Source organism: Mirounga angustirostris, unplaced genomic scaffold (assembly GCF_029215605.1).
Source record: "Mirounga angustirostris isolate CCGP_5_RB_7025 unplaced genomic scaffold, mMirAng1.0.hap1 SCAF_12, whole genome shotgun sequence".
Lineage (NCBI taxonomy): Eukaryota > Metazoa > Chordata > Mammalia > Carnivora > Phocidae > Mirounga > Mirounga angustirostris.
The window spans coordinates 7,663,589-7,681,848 of NW_026991720.1; the positions used below are offsets into that span (position 1 = coordinate 7,663,589).

Genomic DNA, 18,260 nt, shown 5'->3' on the forward strand with positions numbered 1-18,260 from the left:
AATTGCCTTTTAGGAAGAAAGATTTGCTGGTATTCCCAGACTGGGCTGACATCGCATTCTTTTGTCTGATTAACTAGAAATAGGTATTTGAATTGGAAATAGCTTGTTACTGATAGAAGCTCAGACTTTGTATTCCATGAAATAAACACAGGTAAGACACATGGTATCCACTTTGACTTTGGACAAAAGTATCTTGCTACTGCTCAGGGGGGCAAACTGTTTCTTCTTTCATGTCAGTTATAATTGTTTCTGAGTCGGCTGTCAAAGCTGTTGCTGGATGATGTCCTGGGCACTCTGGGATCAGAGGCTGTGATGGCTTTCACAGGTTGGATCCCTCAGCGTCTCTCTATCATGGAAGAGGCTAAATCCCACGCCGTGTTCAGAGTCCTCCAGCGGGGAGGTGCCGGCCACCTAAGCGTGCACCCTTTGGACTCACTGAAGCCGCTTTCCGTGCATCCTACTGTAGTTCTCAAGCCGAGCCTTGAAAGTCTAGATCAGGGAGCCCCAGAGCGAGGGCTGGGGAGCCTGGTGGTGCGGCGCTCCCTTCACAATGAAGGCTGCCACGCTCCCCTCTGCCGAGGTGGGAAATCACTGCCTTCCTCTGCCACGGGGCGTAAATAAATCCAGGCTGATATCAGGGATGCAGAAGCCCCAGATCTGGGGGAGTATGATCAATTTAACCCCCTTTCTGAGGGAAAACAGGGTTTCCACACTGCACTCAGCAGCAGCAGGATCCCCCACCCCACTTCTGGGGCTGACGCTTCTATTTATTTTTTATTTATTTTTTAAAGATTTTATTTATTTATTCATGAGAGACAGAGAGAGAGAGGCAGAGGGAGAAGCAGGCTCCCAAGGAGCAGAGAGCCCGATGCGGGACTCGATCCCAGGACCCTGGGATCATGACCTGAGCCGAAGGCAGACGCTTAACCATCTGAGCCACCCAGGCGCCCTACGCTTCTATTTAAATAGGGAGGTCAGGGAGGGGGGAACCATGCACTGTGTCACTGGGGGCTCTCTAAGCTTTTTCTTCTTCCCTGTTTAGAAATTTTTAAAATTAATTTAATTAACATATTGTGTATTATTAGTTCCAGAGGTAGAATTTAGTGATTCATCAGTTGCATATAACACCCAGTGCTCATCACATCACGTGTCCTCCTTAGTGCCCATCACCCCGTTACCCCATCCCCCCCACCTCCCCTTCAGCAACCCTGTCTGTTCCCTAGAGTTAAGAGTCTCCTTTACTTCATTCAGCTGTGCCTTTAGGGTCCCTACAAGCCACCTGGGATCCTGTGAAAATGCAGCTTCTGACTGAGTTGGTCTGGGGTGGGGCCTGGGAGTCTGCATTTCCAACAGGCTGCTTGACCACACAAACCTCACCTGGAGCGGGAGAGTTTGAACCGAGACCTTTGGTGGTTTGGATCTCTGGCTGTTCTTATGCCTTTACTTTAATGTGGTGTCTGAGAGGGAACTAAAAGAAATCCTTCGGAGAAACTTGGTTTTGCTTGTTTTTGGTATTTTGGATGAATCATTTGTGTGTGTGTGTGTTTTTTTTAAAGATTTATTTATTTATTTGAGAGAGCGAGAATGAGAGAGAGAGAGAGTACATGAGAGGGGGGAGGGTTAGAGGGAGAAGCAGGCTCCTCGCCGAGCAGGGAGCCCAATGCGGGACTCGATCCAGGGACTCCAGGATCATGACCTGAGCCGAAGGCAGTCGCTCAACCAGCTGAGCCACCCAGGTGCCCCATTTGTGTGTTTTCAATGAGTTGTGACAGACACCCCCTGTTCCATTTCCTTTAGTCCTGTTCCTCTCAGTGTTGTGAAAGCTACCGTAGGAACTCCGCTTTAATTTCTGAGTTCGATTCTTTGGTATTTTGAACGTGGAGGGGTAGAGTCTATCACTAGCCAATATTAAGAGCAGTCTCATAAAAAAACAGCCAAGGAGTTAAATAAACAGTTATCTAAGGCATGTCCTTGGAGACCCTTCTGGGTTAAAAAAATTATAATAACACAAGTTGATTCTCTAAAGCAAGTGTATCGGGGGAAAATACTGTGATGCTGGCACCTAGGTTCCTGATGTTACAGCCGCATTTGAAGACACATAGGAGAGGAAACAGACCTATTTTCCAAAATGCTGGGTTGTCAATTTTTCTGGAATTGCTTTGGTTTTTGAAAGAATTCTGGTCTCCTTGCTGCTGGCTCTTGCATGGGCAGAGGCTGTGCCGGGACAGAAGGCGGCCAGCTCAGGGTGGAAGGCCCGTGGCCATAGAGGAACGTGGTGTGTCCAATATTCCAAAGCTCCAGGGCGACTGTCACTGGATGAAATGCTGGGTCACAGTTACAGACTCATTTTCCAAGCCCGGTGAACACAGCGGGTACACAGGGGTCTCAGCTAATACGATTTGTGGTTAATTATTGGCAAAGCTTATTAGCAAGAATTGGTTGTCTGCTGAACAGTGGAAACAGTCTCAGTTTCCAAGGACAGGGTGGCTGAGAACATGAGGATGGGAAGAAACCAATCATGGTGAACAAGCCAAAAACGTGTCTTTTCCATCTCCTGATGGATCGGACGGTGGTGGCATTGGTTCCCCTCAGAAGACCAACACCCTCCGGAGACCCTGAAGCTCTTGCCTCCAGACTTCTGCTGAGAAACACATCCACGAGGCATCATGCAAATATCAGTGAAGGTTCTGGACTTCCAGAATTTATGGCGTGGAAGCTTAGTGAAAATAACTTTCTTATCACCCGAAATCTACCCAAGAGATGAGTTTCATCATTTGTGAGAATATTTAGGCACATTGACTCATTTGAGAAATCATGGAAGAATGAATGTATCCTTCGACTCCCCCTTTATGGAAATTTCTAGTAAATTCAAAGGCCATAATTTGTGGAAAGCTCTTTTGGAAACGAATATTACTGATCTGCTTTTGTCATCATCATATGTCTTTTGAGGTACCACAGTGAATAATAAAATGCATTTTAAAAAACATTTAATCTGCTATAACATCTATATCTTGACTTGCAAAAAGTGCAGTCTTCTGTTTCAGATGATGAATATGCTCCTGTTCTCTATGGACTGGCTCTGTCAAGATCCACATGGTTTGGGCTTTGTAGGAGGTCTGCGTTGTAACTGCTATCTCATCAAAATGTAGAATGGACCCTTTTTATCCCTAAGAGTCCAGAAATCAGTATACAGAGGAGGAGGGTTTCTGAGAACCCAGTGGTATCCACCCAGATCACACCTGCTGACTGGGTTCTGGCTCCGCTGTGTGGTCTATTAGAAGGGGCGAGTGTGCAAACCTAAAGTGCTTTTAAAAATTAATTCTGTACATATTTTAAGTCTTTTATCAAAGCCCAGCTGGACTCTTGCTTTTGAAATACTCTTTTCAGCTGCATTAGCACAAGTGAAAATTCATAATTCCAATCCCAAGACAATGCCTTTTCTTTCAAGAAGGGTGACCTCATGAAACTGAATGTACAACTCTCATGCTAGATATGTCTGCTGTCTTTTGAACCGTTCTCTTCCCGAATTGACCTCGGATCTGAGAAGACACTGTCTTTGCTTGTTGGCAGGTGGAATGATTAAGGGTCATCAAAGAGAACCTCGTACAACAAATGAAAGCTTCCCAGTGTTTCCCACAAATAGATTCCTCCTCAGTGCTGGCTCACATCATTATCGAATGTGACAAACTTCTAGCACAAAGCCACAGCTCTTCTCATTCATGTCAACAGAGTGTGAAAAAATATTTAATTGGCTCTAGTCGTCTTGGGGATGACTTATCCCACATCGAAAAAGAGAAACCGGGAAGAAAAAGGAAGGTGTATTTAGTAGCAGGGATTTCACCTCTAGAGATACAGATTATGATTTCGGACTTCTGCATTATGTTTAAGGGCTGACAGGAGGCAGGAATGAAATTCTAAATGGGAACTGGAATTCTTTGACATTTAAATTTAAAATTTCTTTTGAAAGGAAGGAAAAGTGGGAAAAGCACTGAATCTGGAGTGAGTGTACCTGAATTTTAAGACCTGGTAACGCTATTCTCTGTGTAGTTTTGAGCGAGGTGCTGTAAACACGGGGCCATTGGCTCGGGCCTGACTGCACGTTAAGAATCTCTGGGGACGGGAGCAGGCATCAGGGAGTTTTAGAAAAGTCCCCCGCTGATGCTGAAGTGCCACCAGGGCTAAGCTAGTCATGCTGCAGCCACTCAGGTGTTCACTGAGGGAATGAATGCATTTGTTTTGTGAGTCGATTTTTCTTATCTCTAAAAGGTGGCTAATAACGTCCAAACATACCACACAGGCCCACCGCCAGGAGAAAACAAAACCAGGCGCCGAAAGCATTTTAGCCATTAAAGTGACTCACAAATCTAAGCTTTCATTTCTGTCTTTATCCTTCCCAGCTTTCTAAAAGTTAAAATTCCCAAGTAATTTCTTGAAAACCACTTTTAGCCTTTCCAAGGGGGACATTTCAGAGCAAACTGTCTACAGCTCCATGTTTAAAATAATCGCAACCACATCAATATCGATTTTTATGTACATTTACAGTTTAACATAAAGTTGATTTCACCCCCCCCCCCCCACCCCCGCAAAGCCTTCCGGGGTTGCTCTCAGGTAGAAACTCAGCAGCAGAATCAAGAATCCCCCTGGCTCTTTAGACATTTCTGAGTAGTCTTGCAGATCCTGGGGAATCAACCAAAGATCTTTTCAAGTGAGAAAAACAACTTATCACCTATTTGTTACTGGGGTTTGGAGTGACTTTCTTCTGAAAAGCGGATGGCGTTGGGTCAAACAGTTCATCTGGATAACGTTTCCGCAACTTTTGAAATCATAGGCAAGGACACAGGCCCTGAATTCTCAGCAAAGGTAGAACTAGCATTTCCCAGGGGGTCGGGGTTGGGGTGGGGGGATTCCCTTGGGAGAATCACACCCATGGATTCTGACAATAGTCTTTCCGAGTGACAAGTCCGTAAAGGAAGGAACGCCAGATTCATCTGGAAGATGCTGCACTCCCCTGAATGGTTCCAAGGGGTATGGACGGATGTTCCAAGACACACTGCGGTAGGAAGGGTCAGACAGGGGTCTGATGGAGCCTAGGTCAGGCTCAGACATCCCTGGACAACGCTGAGCTCAAACCTGCCTCACTTTTGTGGGCTTCTCGTAACATTTCTACGGCACAAGAAGGAGGCAAAAATGAACAGTGGGACCCGCGGGAGTCAGTGGTTCTGCTGTCAATAGAGAAGTCAGCATAGCAACGCACCCAGTGTTCCCCTGCCCTTCCCAGCCCCATGTGACCGCTACGGAGCCGAGAGGCTGGCCGGGCACAGAACTAGGAGAGCCAGGGCTCGAAGGACGGGGCCAGGTGCGGTGGGGTCGGAGGGTGCAGAGCACAGAGACAAGACCAACACAATCCTAACCTCCTTGACTTTCAAATCTACTGTGAGGGACAAAGGAGAAGAGAGGTAGAGGAAAACTGGACTGAAAGAGAAGCCCGCAGGAGGGAGGAAAGAAGGGCTGACATGTGGTCCCAAAGCTGGATGTTGGAGTCCCTTCTGATTTTTCCACAGTGGTGTTCTGGAGAGCTAGACAGTCTTAGTTAGGAAAGAATGCAATCCCTGGGCAGCACCCCGCCCCCCCAGTCAGGCACAGGATCCAGTAGGGAGCAGCATGGGTACGGAGGGGCTGGTATGTAGGGGTGGGGCTGAAGGCGGGGGTGAGGGAGGAGGTGTCACCCTGTTTCACCTCAACCACTTGCATCCCTCATTTCTTCATCTCTGGCCCCCCACTGCTTTGCAAAATGCAAGCCTCCCAGATCTGTTCTTTCAGCGACACAAGGAGGCTGTAGCAGGTCAGGTGGTCTCCAGGGGCTTTTCAGGTGCTTTAGATAAAAGTATTTATGCCAAGACATTGCCTCTGGGAGGTGAGGTCAGAAGTGAGTGTTGGGCTTGGAGCTTAGATTTGGTAACTTTGGTTCACGTGCCTACACACACCAACAATGAAAACGAGATCATTAAACATTCAAATTACAAAGTTGAAGAGCAGTGAATATATATTTAAAGAAGTCAAGATAAAAGCAAGTGGTAAGAGAAAACAGAAAAATGGTAGAACTAATAAATCAATCCAGAGCTGGTTCTTTGAAAAAACAAAAACAAAACAAGTCAGATAATCTAATCAAGAAGAAAAGGGGGAAAACCTAAACCTAGTATAAAACATCTGAATGAGAAATTTTCTGGAGAATGGAAATTAATTATAAAAACTTATTTTGTTCAACTATGGAAATGAATTTGAAAACCTAGATTAAAAGCACAAATGTCTGGGAAAATATAATATAACAGGAATTATTATAGATGACAAAGAAAATCTAATTAAACCAGTTATCATAAAAGAAATTGAGAATTGTCAAAGAGCTATGCCTGCCAAAAAACAAAACACAAACCCAGTGGGCTCCACTGGTTTTAAGGGGTAAGTCTATATATATTTTTTAAGATTTACTTATTTTAGAGAGAGAGGGTGGGGGAAGGGGCAGAGGGTGAGGGAGAGAGCGTCCCAAGCAGACACCACCCCAAGTGTGGAGCCCGACAGGGGGCCCGATCCCACAACCCTGGGATCACGACCTCCCCTGAAACCTCCACCTAGGAGCCCCACGGGGTAAGACTATTAAATTTGCAAGGTACAGGTGATGCTCCAGGGCTACTTTTATCTTTGCCACTCATGAGGCCTGTGGACCCACAGCATCAGCATCAGCATCACCTGGGGGCTTGTTAGAAATGCAGAATCTCAAATCCCATCTCTGACCTACTGAATCTCATTAATTTCCCCAGGTGATTCTAAGCTCATTAAAGTCTGGATAACACTTGTTTGTTATTCCACTAGTTGGAGGGCAATGGACAAATCCAGCATGGTGTGACTGGGGATCACAAGACTCGAGTCATGGTGTCGTCAGGGCTGAGTTCTTGTCTGGAGGCTCTTAAGAAACATTTGTTTCCAAGCTCGTGCTTGTTGGCAGAACTCAGCCTTTGGGGTTGTAGGACTGAGGGCCCGGTTTCCTTTTTGGCCCATCTGAGACTGCTCTCCTTGAGGCCTCCCACATTTCTTGCTGTGTGGCCCCTTATTATGAAGCTGGCATAAATTTAAAACCCAATCTTCACCCCCACAAAAAATATAAAAGGATGCTACAAACCTATCCCACCCAAGAATTATTAATGTAACAAACAAAAACCAAACCACTAAAAGTTTTAGTAAAATTACTTTAGTTATACCTCGAGAGAATGCCTCTCCTTGATTAAATGTGGTTCCTGCTAGGAATGAAAGCCTGGTTCACTATTTGGAGATCTATTGCTACAATTCACCCCATTACTTTATCACAGAAGAGAAAGAGCTGGGTCATGTCCATAGATGTTGGGCATTAGATACTATTTAACACCTAACCCTGATAAGACTTACCAAAACAAGAATCCTTAAGATATCATATGCCTACAGGAATCCTTAAGCATATATACATGTAAGATGTGTTATGTATTAGGAAGAATTCTAAGATGGTCCTTTGTGTGCACATACCTTGTCTCATTTATATTTAATCAAATATTCATCTGGGTGCTCCTATGAAGGATTTTGCTAATATAATTAGGTGTCGAATTAGCTTACCTTAAGATAGGGAGGGTTTTTTTGTTTTTGTTTTTAATTGCTTTGCCAGAAAGGAGAAACAACTTGGAAATTTACCAGGAAAGGTTTTAAAGTTATATTCATCTGAATTTGATATGGAAGGGAAGACATAATAAATGGAAAGACATTCTCTTGCTGGACAGGGAAACATTACTTGCAATTAACTTACACATAAAATTCAATCTCAATAGACATTCTAGAGGATCCCAATGAAATGACTGGAATTCTAACATCACATGGGAAAAGTAAGTGTGGGAGGATAGAAAAATTTTGAAAAAGAATAAAAGGGAAACCAGCTTTATGAGATATTAAATGCTATTATAAAAGCTGAATCATTATCATAGCTTGCTACTATCTCATGAAGAGTCAGATCAACCTAATAGATCAGGGAGTCCAGAAGCAGATTTAAATATAAAGGGCAATTGTGAATATGATAAAGGTACAGGAGAGGATGAAGCTCAACAAGAAAAAAGTGGGATTCCTAACTTCTTCCACCCACATAAATTTTAAGTGGACTAAAAATGTAAATCTTACAGGGGTGCCTGGGTGACTCAGTTGGTTAACCCTTTGACTCTTGATTTCAGCTCAGGTCATGATCTCGGGGTTGTGGGATTGAGCCCCATGTAGGGCTCCATGCTCAGCGTGGAGTCTGCTTTTCCCTCTCCCTCCCCCTCTGCTGCCCCTCCACGTGCGCTGATGCACCCTCATGCACTCTCTCTCAAATAAATAAATATCTAAAAAATATGTAAATCTTACAAATAAAGTCATTAGAAAAAGATGTGAAATAATTTTTAAAATAATTTCTGAATGGAGAAGGCATGACATAAAACCCAAAAGCCATGAAACACTTTATATTGCACCCTGTAAATTTTAAAGTTTGTACATGGAAAGAACCCCATACACTCAAAAACTAAACATCAAAGTGGGAAAACATTCAAATGTAGTAAAATACTAATTTACCTAACATATAAAGAATTCTTGTAAGTCAAGTAAGTAGTAAATGACCAACAAACAAATAGGAAAGAATATAAATAATCCTTTGGTCAAAGAATGGAAACAGTCCATGGAGAAATAAATACAAGTACTTGTTAACATATACAAAGAGACTTAATCTCCCTCGTGATTAATGAAATCCAAATTCAAACAATGAAGTTTCATTTTTTTCAAGTAAGATCTAGCAAAATTCAAAAGAACAGTATGATGTACTAGGTTGGTGAGTGTGCGGGGAAAAAGACACTCATACCTTCCTGGATTGGAGGTACTGTATCTGTGAAGGGTGATCTAGAACAGCTATCAAAATTAAAAATGCATCCCTCAACCCAACAAAATCATGTGTTCAAAGCCATTCCTTATGGAAACAAAAGATGGGAACAATGTCAATGACCATTTGATCACAAATCCGTAACTCTGATCTTACACTTGACTGGGGCTTCCATAAATATGCTTGGCACTTCTACAGAAAAGGACAATTTGGACCACTTGCAGGAAAAGTACACATTAGAAAAGGGGGTGATAATTGTTCCTGCACTTGAATAACTGTGTACTCTTTTGGTCACCAAAGGGAACTAAAAACACAAAAGATAATAAAAAGATTAGGTATCAGAGATTGAATGCATTAATCATGCAATCTTAGCATAAGGATGAAAATAGGGATCTGCTCAGAAATAATTAAGATGTAATTATAAGAGCTGGAATGATTATTTTAAGTGCTTGCAGGTGGTAAAGAAAACCATCTACCAGCTTGTAATTATGGAGGAAGCTGAATAGATAACATGCAGCTTTAAAATGTTCATTATTTCCATGAAGATATAAAAATATTTTATCTTCAGATGGTAGAAAGGAATTGTGGAATAAAGACAAGAAATCAAGTCATTAAAAATCACGGAAGTAGAGGTAGGGGTGCCTTTAGAAATCAACTTGCTGTTTCCAGTGGTAAAAGACCTCAGAGGGGGGCAGCCTTAGCCCTCCTGGCCGGGGCCTGGGGGACTATATTCTGGGATCTAACAGGTGTAGGGCAGTTACACTGAGCCATCCCAGGGACCATAGTCCTAGTTCCCGGTTTATTTGGGAGAAGAACCACATTCCTAAGAAGGCCGGTTTTTCATTTATTCTTCGAACCTGAGTGAATCCACTGGACAAGTTTTGGTTTGGATCTCCTGGATTCCTGACAACCCGTGACCTTGGGTCCAGGGAGGTGGGGGGGGTGTGGATCAGTCTGTGCTAACTGTTTTCCACTCTGCTCAATGCTTTAGGACTCTCCATGTCCTGCCTGCTTCCCTCCAGGGGGCTGTGAGGATTCTGGTCAGATATGGGTTCACTTTAGGGTGGGAGCCCAGTGGCTGCTGGGTAGAGTGGGTACTAGGAGTTTGGCGGCCAGCACCTTCCAGAGGCCCATTCCTCAGGGCCTTTCCAGGGTGGGATGTACCTGTCATATTGTGCACTTATGCTGAGACTATAACCTGGATGTACTAGGAGTCTTGCAAGATAGTAACCAGTCATAATCTTTCTAACTAGAGGATCCCTTAGGGAATGATATCTTACATCTTAAGATGCCTTGTCTATGTTAATCTATATTTTAAAAATTTATTGGAGGGGGGCGGAGAAGCAGAGGGAAAGGGAGAGAGACTTCCAAGCTGACTCCCCACTGAGCGTGGAGCCCGTGGCACGGCTCAGTCCTACAACCCGGAGATCATGACCTGAGCTGAAACCAAGAGCCAGATGCTTAACTGACTGAGCCACTCAGGCACCCCTCTATGTTAATATTTTTAAAAAAGATCCTAGGATGTGGCCTTTGGTCTGATGCATTTGGTATCAAATATCATGAATGTGATAAAACACCCCAACACTTAATATGCATGCCTCATAAAACAGCTTGAGGTACAGTTTGGAGTTGTTACTTAGTGCAGAAATTTATGGCATCAGACTCCTGGATTTATTTTTTCTGGTGTTTGTTTTGTTTTTGTAGTTTACAGAACGTACACTGCCTTCTGCAGTTGTCTTTCTGCTGGCAAATCCATGGCATTTTAAGGATATAAGATTCTCTGAATTTGACAAAGAGAAAAAACAGAGCCCATAATCCTGAGAGGTAAATCACGGCTATTGTCTGGTGCTCTGTGACCTTTAAATAAACCAGAACTCAGGGTTGGGGTTTGCTTTCTCTACCTTGTAACTGCTGTTCTAAAAATATTCTAATGACCATAATGATGTGCTTTAGAAACGGGCTGTACCTGTTATCAAACAGGGGGAAAACTGGGTGGAAAGAAAGACTGGATGTTTCTAATACCACAGAATTGGTTTAAATCAAATCCACATCATTTGATCGTTTTCCCCTCTAAAAAACACACTCTACAGCCCCATGCTAGGCCCTTGTGTTTGTGATGCTCCTGTCATAACTGTCCAGTGTTTTCCAAACTCCAATCATGTGGGGACCAGCTTCACCTTTTCTGCCAAATCCATGAAAAACCTAATTACTATTTATTTACTTATTTTCACTAAATTGATCCAATTTCTTATTTAAATAAATGCACTGATTATACTTTATATCCCTACTGAGTAATTCCATTGCCTGTCAAGCTTGTTTTTTGTTTTTTTGTTTTTTTAATTAAAGAGTGAATAGCAAGGGTGGGAGAGGTGCTAAAGGCATGCCAGAACCCAAGGGAGATTTTTCTCTTGGACAAGATTAGAAGGACTGAAAGAGAAGTGAACAGGAAATAACTTTATATTATGTAATGCCATGTCTATTTTCTTCCCATAATGATCTGGTGACCCCCTATCAAGACCACCATGTTGCACTGCTCCAGAAGCCATAGACTGCAATGCAAATGACATCCCTTAGAGTTACGCAGTGCACAGCCCGACCAACTGTAAACATCCCTCACTTTGGAACACAGTGACAGAGCCTAAAAGGCTTTATAGAGGTAAAGAGTAGCTTAGTTAGTAGTGTCAGATCTGATCACTCGAAGCCAGCATACCTTGGAATACATTTTTTGTTTTATCCTTTGGTATCATCTAAGATAAAAGGAAGAAATGCAAGAGAGCAGAAAGAACACAAGATCTAGGAGTGGATATCTTGAATTCTAATTTCCAGGTCTCTGCAAAGCAAATGTCCTGGTGTGAGTATGAAGTGAGTAGCCCTAGTTCATCATTAAGGTCCTTTTACTACTAAGGCCATAGGACTCCCTATTCTTCATAAATATACCTCCTTTATTTTATTTTATTAAAAAAAATTTTTTTTTAATTAATTTATTTATTTGACAGAGAGAGAGAGCACAAGCAGGGGGAGCAGAAGGCAGAGGAAGAAGCAGGCTCCCCGAGGAGCAGGGAGCCTGATGCGGGGCTCGATCCCAGGACCCTGGGATCATGACCTGAGCCGAAAGCAGAAGCTTAACCGACTGAGCCACCCAGGCGCCCCTTTTCCTTGATTTTAAAGCTGCATTCCCCCCCCCCCCGATATCCTTTCAAATTAAGTTTGCAGCTCATTCAAAAAATGGAGAAATAATTTGCAGGCACTTCTATAAGGATGCCCTTTCTTGAGAGCCCCGGAGTCTGGCCCCACACTGTGGATTTCTTGTTTGTTTGTTTTTAGTCTTTTTCTCTAGTTGTAAGTAGGCAGACCGGCTCTCCTCAAGTTTAGATAAAACTTCTTTATCAGGGTGAGTTTCGTAACAAAATAAATGGTCGGAGGAGCCCAGCCTTTTGTAAGCTTGTTGCTACAGCCTTTTAATTTGTGATTTTGCCACATAAAGGCTTCATTGTTTTTCATAAACTGTTTTTTTTTTTTTTTTTTTGCATTATTTGGCTGTTTAATTTTCTTGTCTTCTGGTAACCTTACTTCAAAGGGCTTACCAAGGCGGCTGTTAGTAAGCTTCTGTCTTATTTGATGAGTGAGTCTCAGCCTTGACTACCCATTGGAATCATCTGGGGAGGTATGCCATCTACGAACACCTGTTTCTCCTCTCCAGAATGTCTTAATGGGTCAGGGGTGCAGCCTGGATATCAGGATTTGTCAAGCTGACTAGACTAGGTAATTCAAAGGTGGTCTGAGAGTGAGAACCACAGCACTAGATTAGTGTTTCCAACTTTAAAGTGCACGTAAGTCACCTGGGGATCTTGCTAAAATGTAAATGCTGATTCGGTGCATCTGAGGTAGGGGCCTGAGATTCTGCATTTTGAACAAGCTTCTGGGACCACACTTTCCAAGGCACCAGATCAATCAATCTACTTCCAACTGACTCTTAGCACACACCTTCATTCTTGTCCTGTCTGATCCCTTCACAGACTCAGGTAACATATGGCTTATGGGCAGCGATGGTATTTTTGTGTATATACTGTTGTTTTGTTTCTGAATGTCTGATAGCAAAGATTCTTATTCTATCTCCACATGAAAAATTATCTGATAAAAGCAAAAGGCTCCCCAAGAGTAGGGTGCACTTGCTGATGTGGGGGTCCGCTTAGAACCCCAGAGTTGGTATGAAGGTGATTTTAAGCTGAGGACATTTGGGTTCCACAGCTGCAGAAAGAAATCTTTTTGGAACTTCCTTTAGCTGACTGAAAGTGGAGACTTCTGGGAAAGGAGACTGCTGTCCTCTCTTCTGGGTGCCTGTTACTCCCAGGAAGGAGACAGAGAGTAAGCATACTGTAAGTGCTCTCTCCAGGGGACTTCTATGGCCTTGAAGAAGACAGAAAGACCATTCATAGCTGCATGAACAAGCATTATCACACACTTTCTTAGCTCCTGTTTTGTTTTCTTTTAGAAACCCATGTTCTTCCCATAGAGGCCTTTTCTCCTCGTTCCCTTTTCTCTACTATGTAAGGCATTTAAGCAAGTAACCATTTATTGAGCTACTTCTCCTGTAAGCTCCTGTATGCACAGGAATACATTTTTTTCTCCTGTTCATCTGCCTTTTATCAGTTTTTTTTTTTAGATGGGGGAGGGGCAGAAGGAGAGGGAGAGAGAATCCTAAGCTGGGTGTGGAGCCTGACTTGGGGCTCGACCTCATGACCCTGAGAGCATAACCTGAGCCGAAACCAGAGTCAGATGCTTAACCAACTGAGCCACCCAGGTGCCCTTGCCTTTTATCAGTTTAATTTGCAGGCCCCTGGATGCAGAACATAAGAGAACAGAGGAAAAGTTCTTCCTCCCTGACACTATTAAGTAACCTTCCTTTATCTCTGTCTTTCTCTGTTGCCTGTCCAGCCCTTCACTCCCATTCTCTCTTGTTGTCTTAAAAGAAAAAAAAAATCCAGTCATGTTATCTAAATAAGCCTTCTGCCTCATAGTTCATAAGCTGTTTTCTGTCCCTTTAATAAAGTTCATGAGACAGACACACATACTCCTTTATAAGCATTCCCCACATATGGAAATGGCTGGAGGAGGTCGATGCAGTGGCCAGTCAACACCAGGTGAGGACTCTGCCCAATGCAAGTGGCAATTCTCTGCAAATGGACCTTATGTGACAGTACAACCATAATATCTGGGGTACAGATATCTGATTTAAACATTGAGGGGTGCCTGGGTGACTCGGTTGGTTAAGCATCTTGCCTTTGGCTCACGTCATGATCTCAGGGTCCTGGGATTGAGCCCCGTGTGGGGCTCCTGGCTCAGTGGGGAGTCTGCTTCTCCCTCTCCCTCTGCCCCTCCCTCTGTGCCCATGGGCGCTCTCTCTCTTTCTCTCTCTCAAATAATAAATAAAATCTTAAAAAAACCACTGAATAATAACAGAAATGTTCCCTACATACATTTTCACTGTATCAATCACAAGAATGAAACTGTCCCATGTAAAGCATGATTTTTAAAAAATCAATGAACTCAAACTGTCTAGCCCCTACAACTGTATCCCTCAGACCATAAAGCAAATACTTTGCTGATTAAGGCCCAGTGAATGTGAGCTTGCATTGGCCCAGAGTAGCATCTAGAGGTTTTTGAAACTGGTTTCTTGGCAGCCGGCGTAGACCACACACGCTCGTGGCCTCATGTAGGGAGTACCTGGAACAGCGTAAGAACTTGCACATTTCAAAGATCTTGTGTTGTCTTGGTCGCTCTGGCATCTGGAGGAATTTATCTGAGAAATCTTTGCTCCTTTGTAGCCCTGACATATGTCTTTTCTCAGCTTATATTTTCACTCCTACTTTTTTATTTTCGGCATTAGGAATGCTTTCCTTTGTTCAAGGCAGCCCATGAGGAAAAAACCAGCCTGCTGTGTAATCCTAACAACATTCATGAAAGAGAATTCTTTATAAGTACCCTTGGCACACAGCACCCCTCATCATGTTATAGGAATCCATGTGTGAGGAACAAAGAGGATTGTTTAGTCTGTAAATTGGCTATTCTGACAATGGGGCAATTTTGGCTTCTTTCGAAGCTTTGTAAAGCATTGCAGCACGAATCCTGGCAAGCAATCACAACGACAAGAGCTGCACCAGAGCTGATAAACACCGAGTATGGACTGGAATATGTGTAAAGCAATCAGATGCATGATGTTTACATGATGAACTGTTATGAATTCCAAGTTAGGGTCGGGGAGAATTTAGAACCTTGACTGGACATTCAGGCATCATGGCAAATCACGTCTAACATCATAATAACATTGTTAATATTATTGCTGCTAAACTTTTTACAAGCTTGCTACATGTCTACAACCACGCCAAGTGCCTTCAGTATGTCGTCCCACATAGAATTCTGGGAACTGGTCTTCTTATCTCCATTTAAAAAAAAAAGATTTTATTTATTTCAGAGAGAGAGCAAGCACGCACGAGCAGGGGGAGCAGCAGAGGGAGAGAAAGAAGTAGATTCCCTGCTGAGCAGGGAGCCCGATGGGGGGCTTGATCCCATGACCCTGGGATCATGACCTGTGCTGAAGGCAGCCCCTTAACCGACTGAGCTGCCCAGGTGCACCAGTCACCTTATCTCCGTTTTATTCACAAGGAAGCCAAGGAACGAGATCAGGAAACATGCCCATGTTTTTAATCTGCTAATGAGACAGGGAGAGTAATGGAGCCGCATTGCCTCCACCGTCCTCTTCCTGTGTTTACATGTCGCTCTGGAGATGCACGGACTGTTCGATTTGGAGGTCACATAGCGATCACACCCCACCCTTCACCTTGGGGGTGACAATGCAGAGGCCTGGAGAGGTGGCCCAAGGTCAGGCTGGGTAGAGCAAAGAGTAAGTACCTATGGCTCTCTGCCACTTGACGTGATGGGCATGCTGAATTTGCTCCTAATTAATTTTGCAGCCAAGAGCCATAGCCTTTCATCGTAGGCCTATGCTTTCCAATTACATGTCTTATCACCTGCAGGAGTGGGACTAAATCCCGAGTCCTGTAAGCTTAAATGCACCTCTTAAAAATCTGGAAGCCTATGGGATTATTCATATACATACAGGGTCAGGAGATGGATCTCTTCGTTGCTTTAGGTAAATCTTTCCTGGGGTGCCTGGGTGGCTCAGTCGGTTAAGTGTCAGAATCTTGGTTTCAGCTCAGATCCTGATCTCGGGGTTGTAAGATCGAGCCCCTCGTAGGATACCATGCTCAGCGCAGAGTTGGCTTAGGGCTCTCTCTTCCTCTGCTCCCCTTCACTCCTCTCAAATAAATAATTAAATCTTTAAAAAAAAAATTTTTTTTTTAAAGATTTTATTTATTTGCAAGAGAGAGAAGGAGAGACAGAGAGCACGAGAGGGAGGAGGGTCAGAGGGAGAAGCAGACTCCCCGCCGAGCAGGGAGCCCGATGCGGGACTCGATCCCGGGACTCCAGGATCATGACCTGAGCCGAAGGCAGTCGCCCAACCAACTGAGCCACCCAGGCGCCCAATAATTAAATCTTTAAAAAAAAAGAAATCTTTCCCCTGATAGTAGACTTTGGGCTTCGGGGACGCAGGGAGAGTCCTAAAGGCAACAGCGAACCAGGTCAGTCCCAAAGTCACATCGTAGACATCAGTTTAGGCATCTCCTAATTTCGCTTAAATGAGTTCGAGTCAACAGTTTCCATGTTCCTTACCTTCACCTTATGTACTTCTGGCTCTGAGCCAGGCTCACGGTTGTAGCTTCTGGGCACTTGGTATGTGGCTAAGCACTCCTGGGCTCACACGTTCCCTGGAGCCCTTAGTCCTCCAACAGCTTACCAGCCTTACCGGCCCTGCTCCTAACCCCATCTTACAGACGATGAAACTGAGGTTTGAAGAAATAAAGACACCCGGCCAACGCCGCCTTACCTGAATCCAAGTGATCGAGGTGCCAGGGGTCAGTGGCGGATGACATGGGGGAGAGGGTCAGCGGGGACGCCCCGCAGTTGGACTCCACCAGCTCGCCCTGGATGTGCACGTGAGCCGAGGCGTTGGTCTGCCTCAAGGCCGCCTTGAGAGGAGCAATCTGGTTGAACTGGACTCTGGAGAGGCACCCAGTGAATCCCGGGGTGTTGTATTTGTGAATCTCTTGGTCAATCTTCCCGGTTTCTAAAAGATAAAGAAAGAGAAAATAAAAGTCTATCCCGTTACAAAGCCTCGTCTTTGAATGCCTGTGTCCAAACCCTACTCCAGGTTTCAGTTTAAGATGTTATATTCTTTTAGATGAAATATTAAATGACTCGAAGGCTGAGGGCTGGAGACTTTGCTGCAAACGAACCTCTGTGTGACTAGAGAACATGTAGGGTGAGGAGCCTCTGACTCTATTTAATAGTTAAAATAAAATGCACACATAAAGACCTTCCCAGTACCTGTGGTTATTGTTGAAACCAACCACATTCACTGGCTTCTGACTGATCTTTCTCCTTCTCTTTTCCCTCTTACACATACTGAACAAGGCCCCCTCCTGGTAAACTATGGTTCCGTTTTGTACCTCATTCTTAACTTTCTTCTTCAGAATTCTTTATTTAAAAAAAAGAAGAGAGAGAGGTCCCATAGCCTATAACGACATATTTTCTTTCTCCAGCATCCAATCCCTGTGGAGTTCTGAGGTTTATAAAATCCCAGCTAGGATCTGATGGATGTTTTGGAAGTCAGGAAGCTTTCCCAACTCAATCACAAATACACCTGCGCACTTAAGAATCCCTACCTGCCCCCCAGTCTGTGAGTTCGACATCTTCCTAAACTAACATTCAAATTAGAGGGGAACCTGAGTAGAGGTGTTTCTAATGCACTGTTTCAATTAATATAACCACACATTGTCTTACCAGTTAGCTCAGTAAAGCCAGTGCCTTTTTGACCCTCTGTCCTGAGTTTCACAATCTGTGTAGCAGAAATGAACGTTGAAGGAGTTCTAGATCTTTCTTATGGGTGGTCTTCACAAGTGCGGTTCCTGGACCAGCAGCATCAGCATCACCTGGGAACTTGTTAGGAATGCCGGGGGTGGGTGTGGGGTGCTGGCAATCTGGGCTTCCACAAGCCCTCCAGGTGACTCTGTGGTCCGCTGAGGCTTGAGAACCACGGGCATAGCCACTGATTCTGCAGCGCTATCAACCCAGGTGGTGGGCAAATGGCCCTTCAGAGAAGGGCAAGGCAACCTGCGTTCTGGACGGGAGATTATGATGACTGTGGTGACTGTCTTTTAAAACCAAGGACAAGGGGGAACCTGGGTGACTCAGTCGGTTAAGCAACTGCCTTCAGCTCAGGTCA

General features: G+C 44.1%; 1 protein-coding gene across 1 annotated transcript in view; it reads right to left on the reverse strand.

The window, feature by feature from the left end:
- CNTNAP2 (contactin associated protein 2) overlaps positions 1–18,260 on the reverse strand; it is a 1,911,935-nt gene that overhangs the window by 16,452 nt on the left and 1,877,223 nt on the right. The window contains exon 22 of the mRNA XM_045864107.3: positions 16,863–17,102. Coding sequence (XP_045720063.1) covers positions 16,863–17,102 — 240 coding nt within the window. The remainder of the gene's footprint in view (positions 1–16,862; positions 17,103–18,260) is intronic.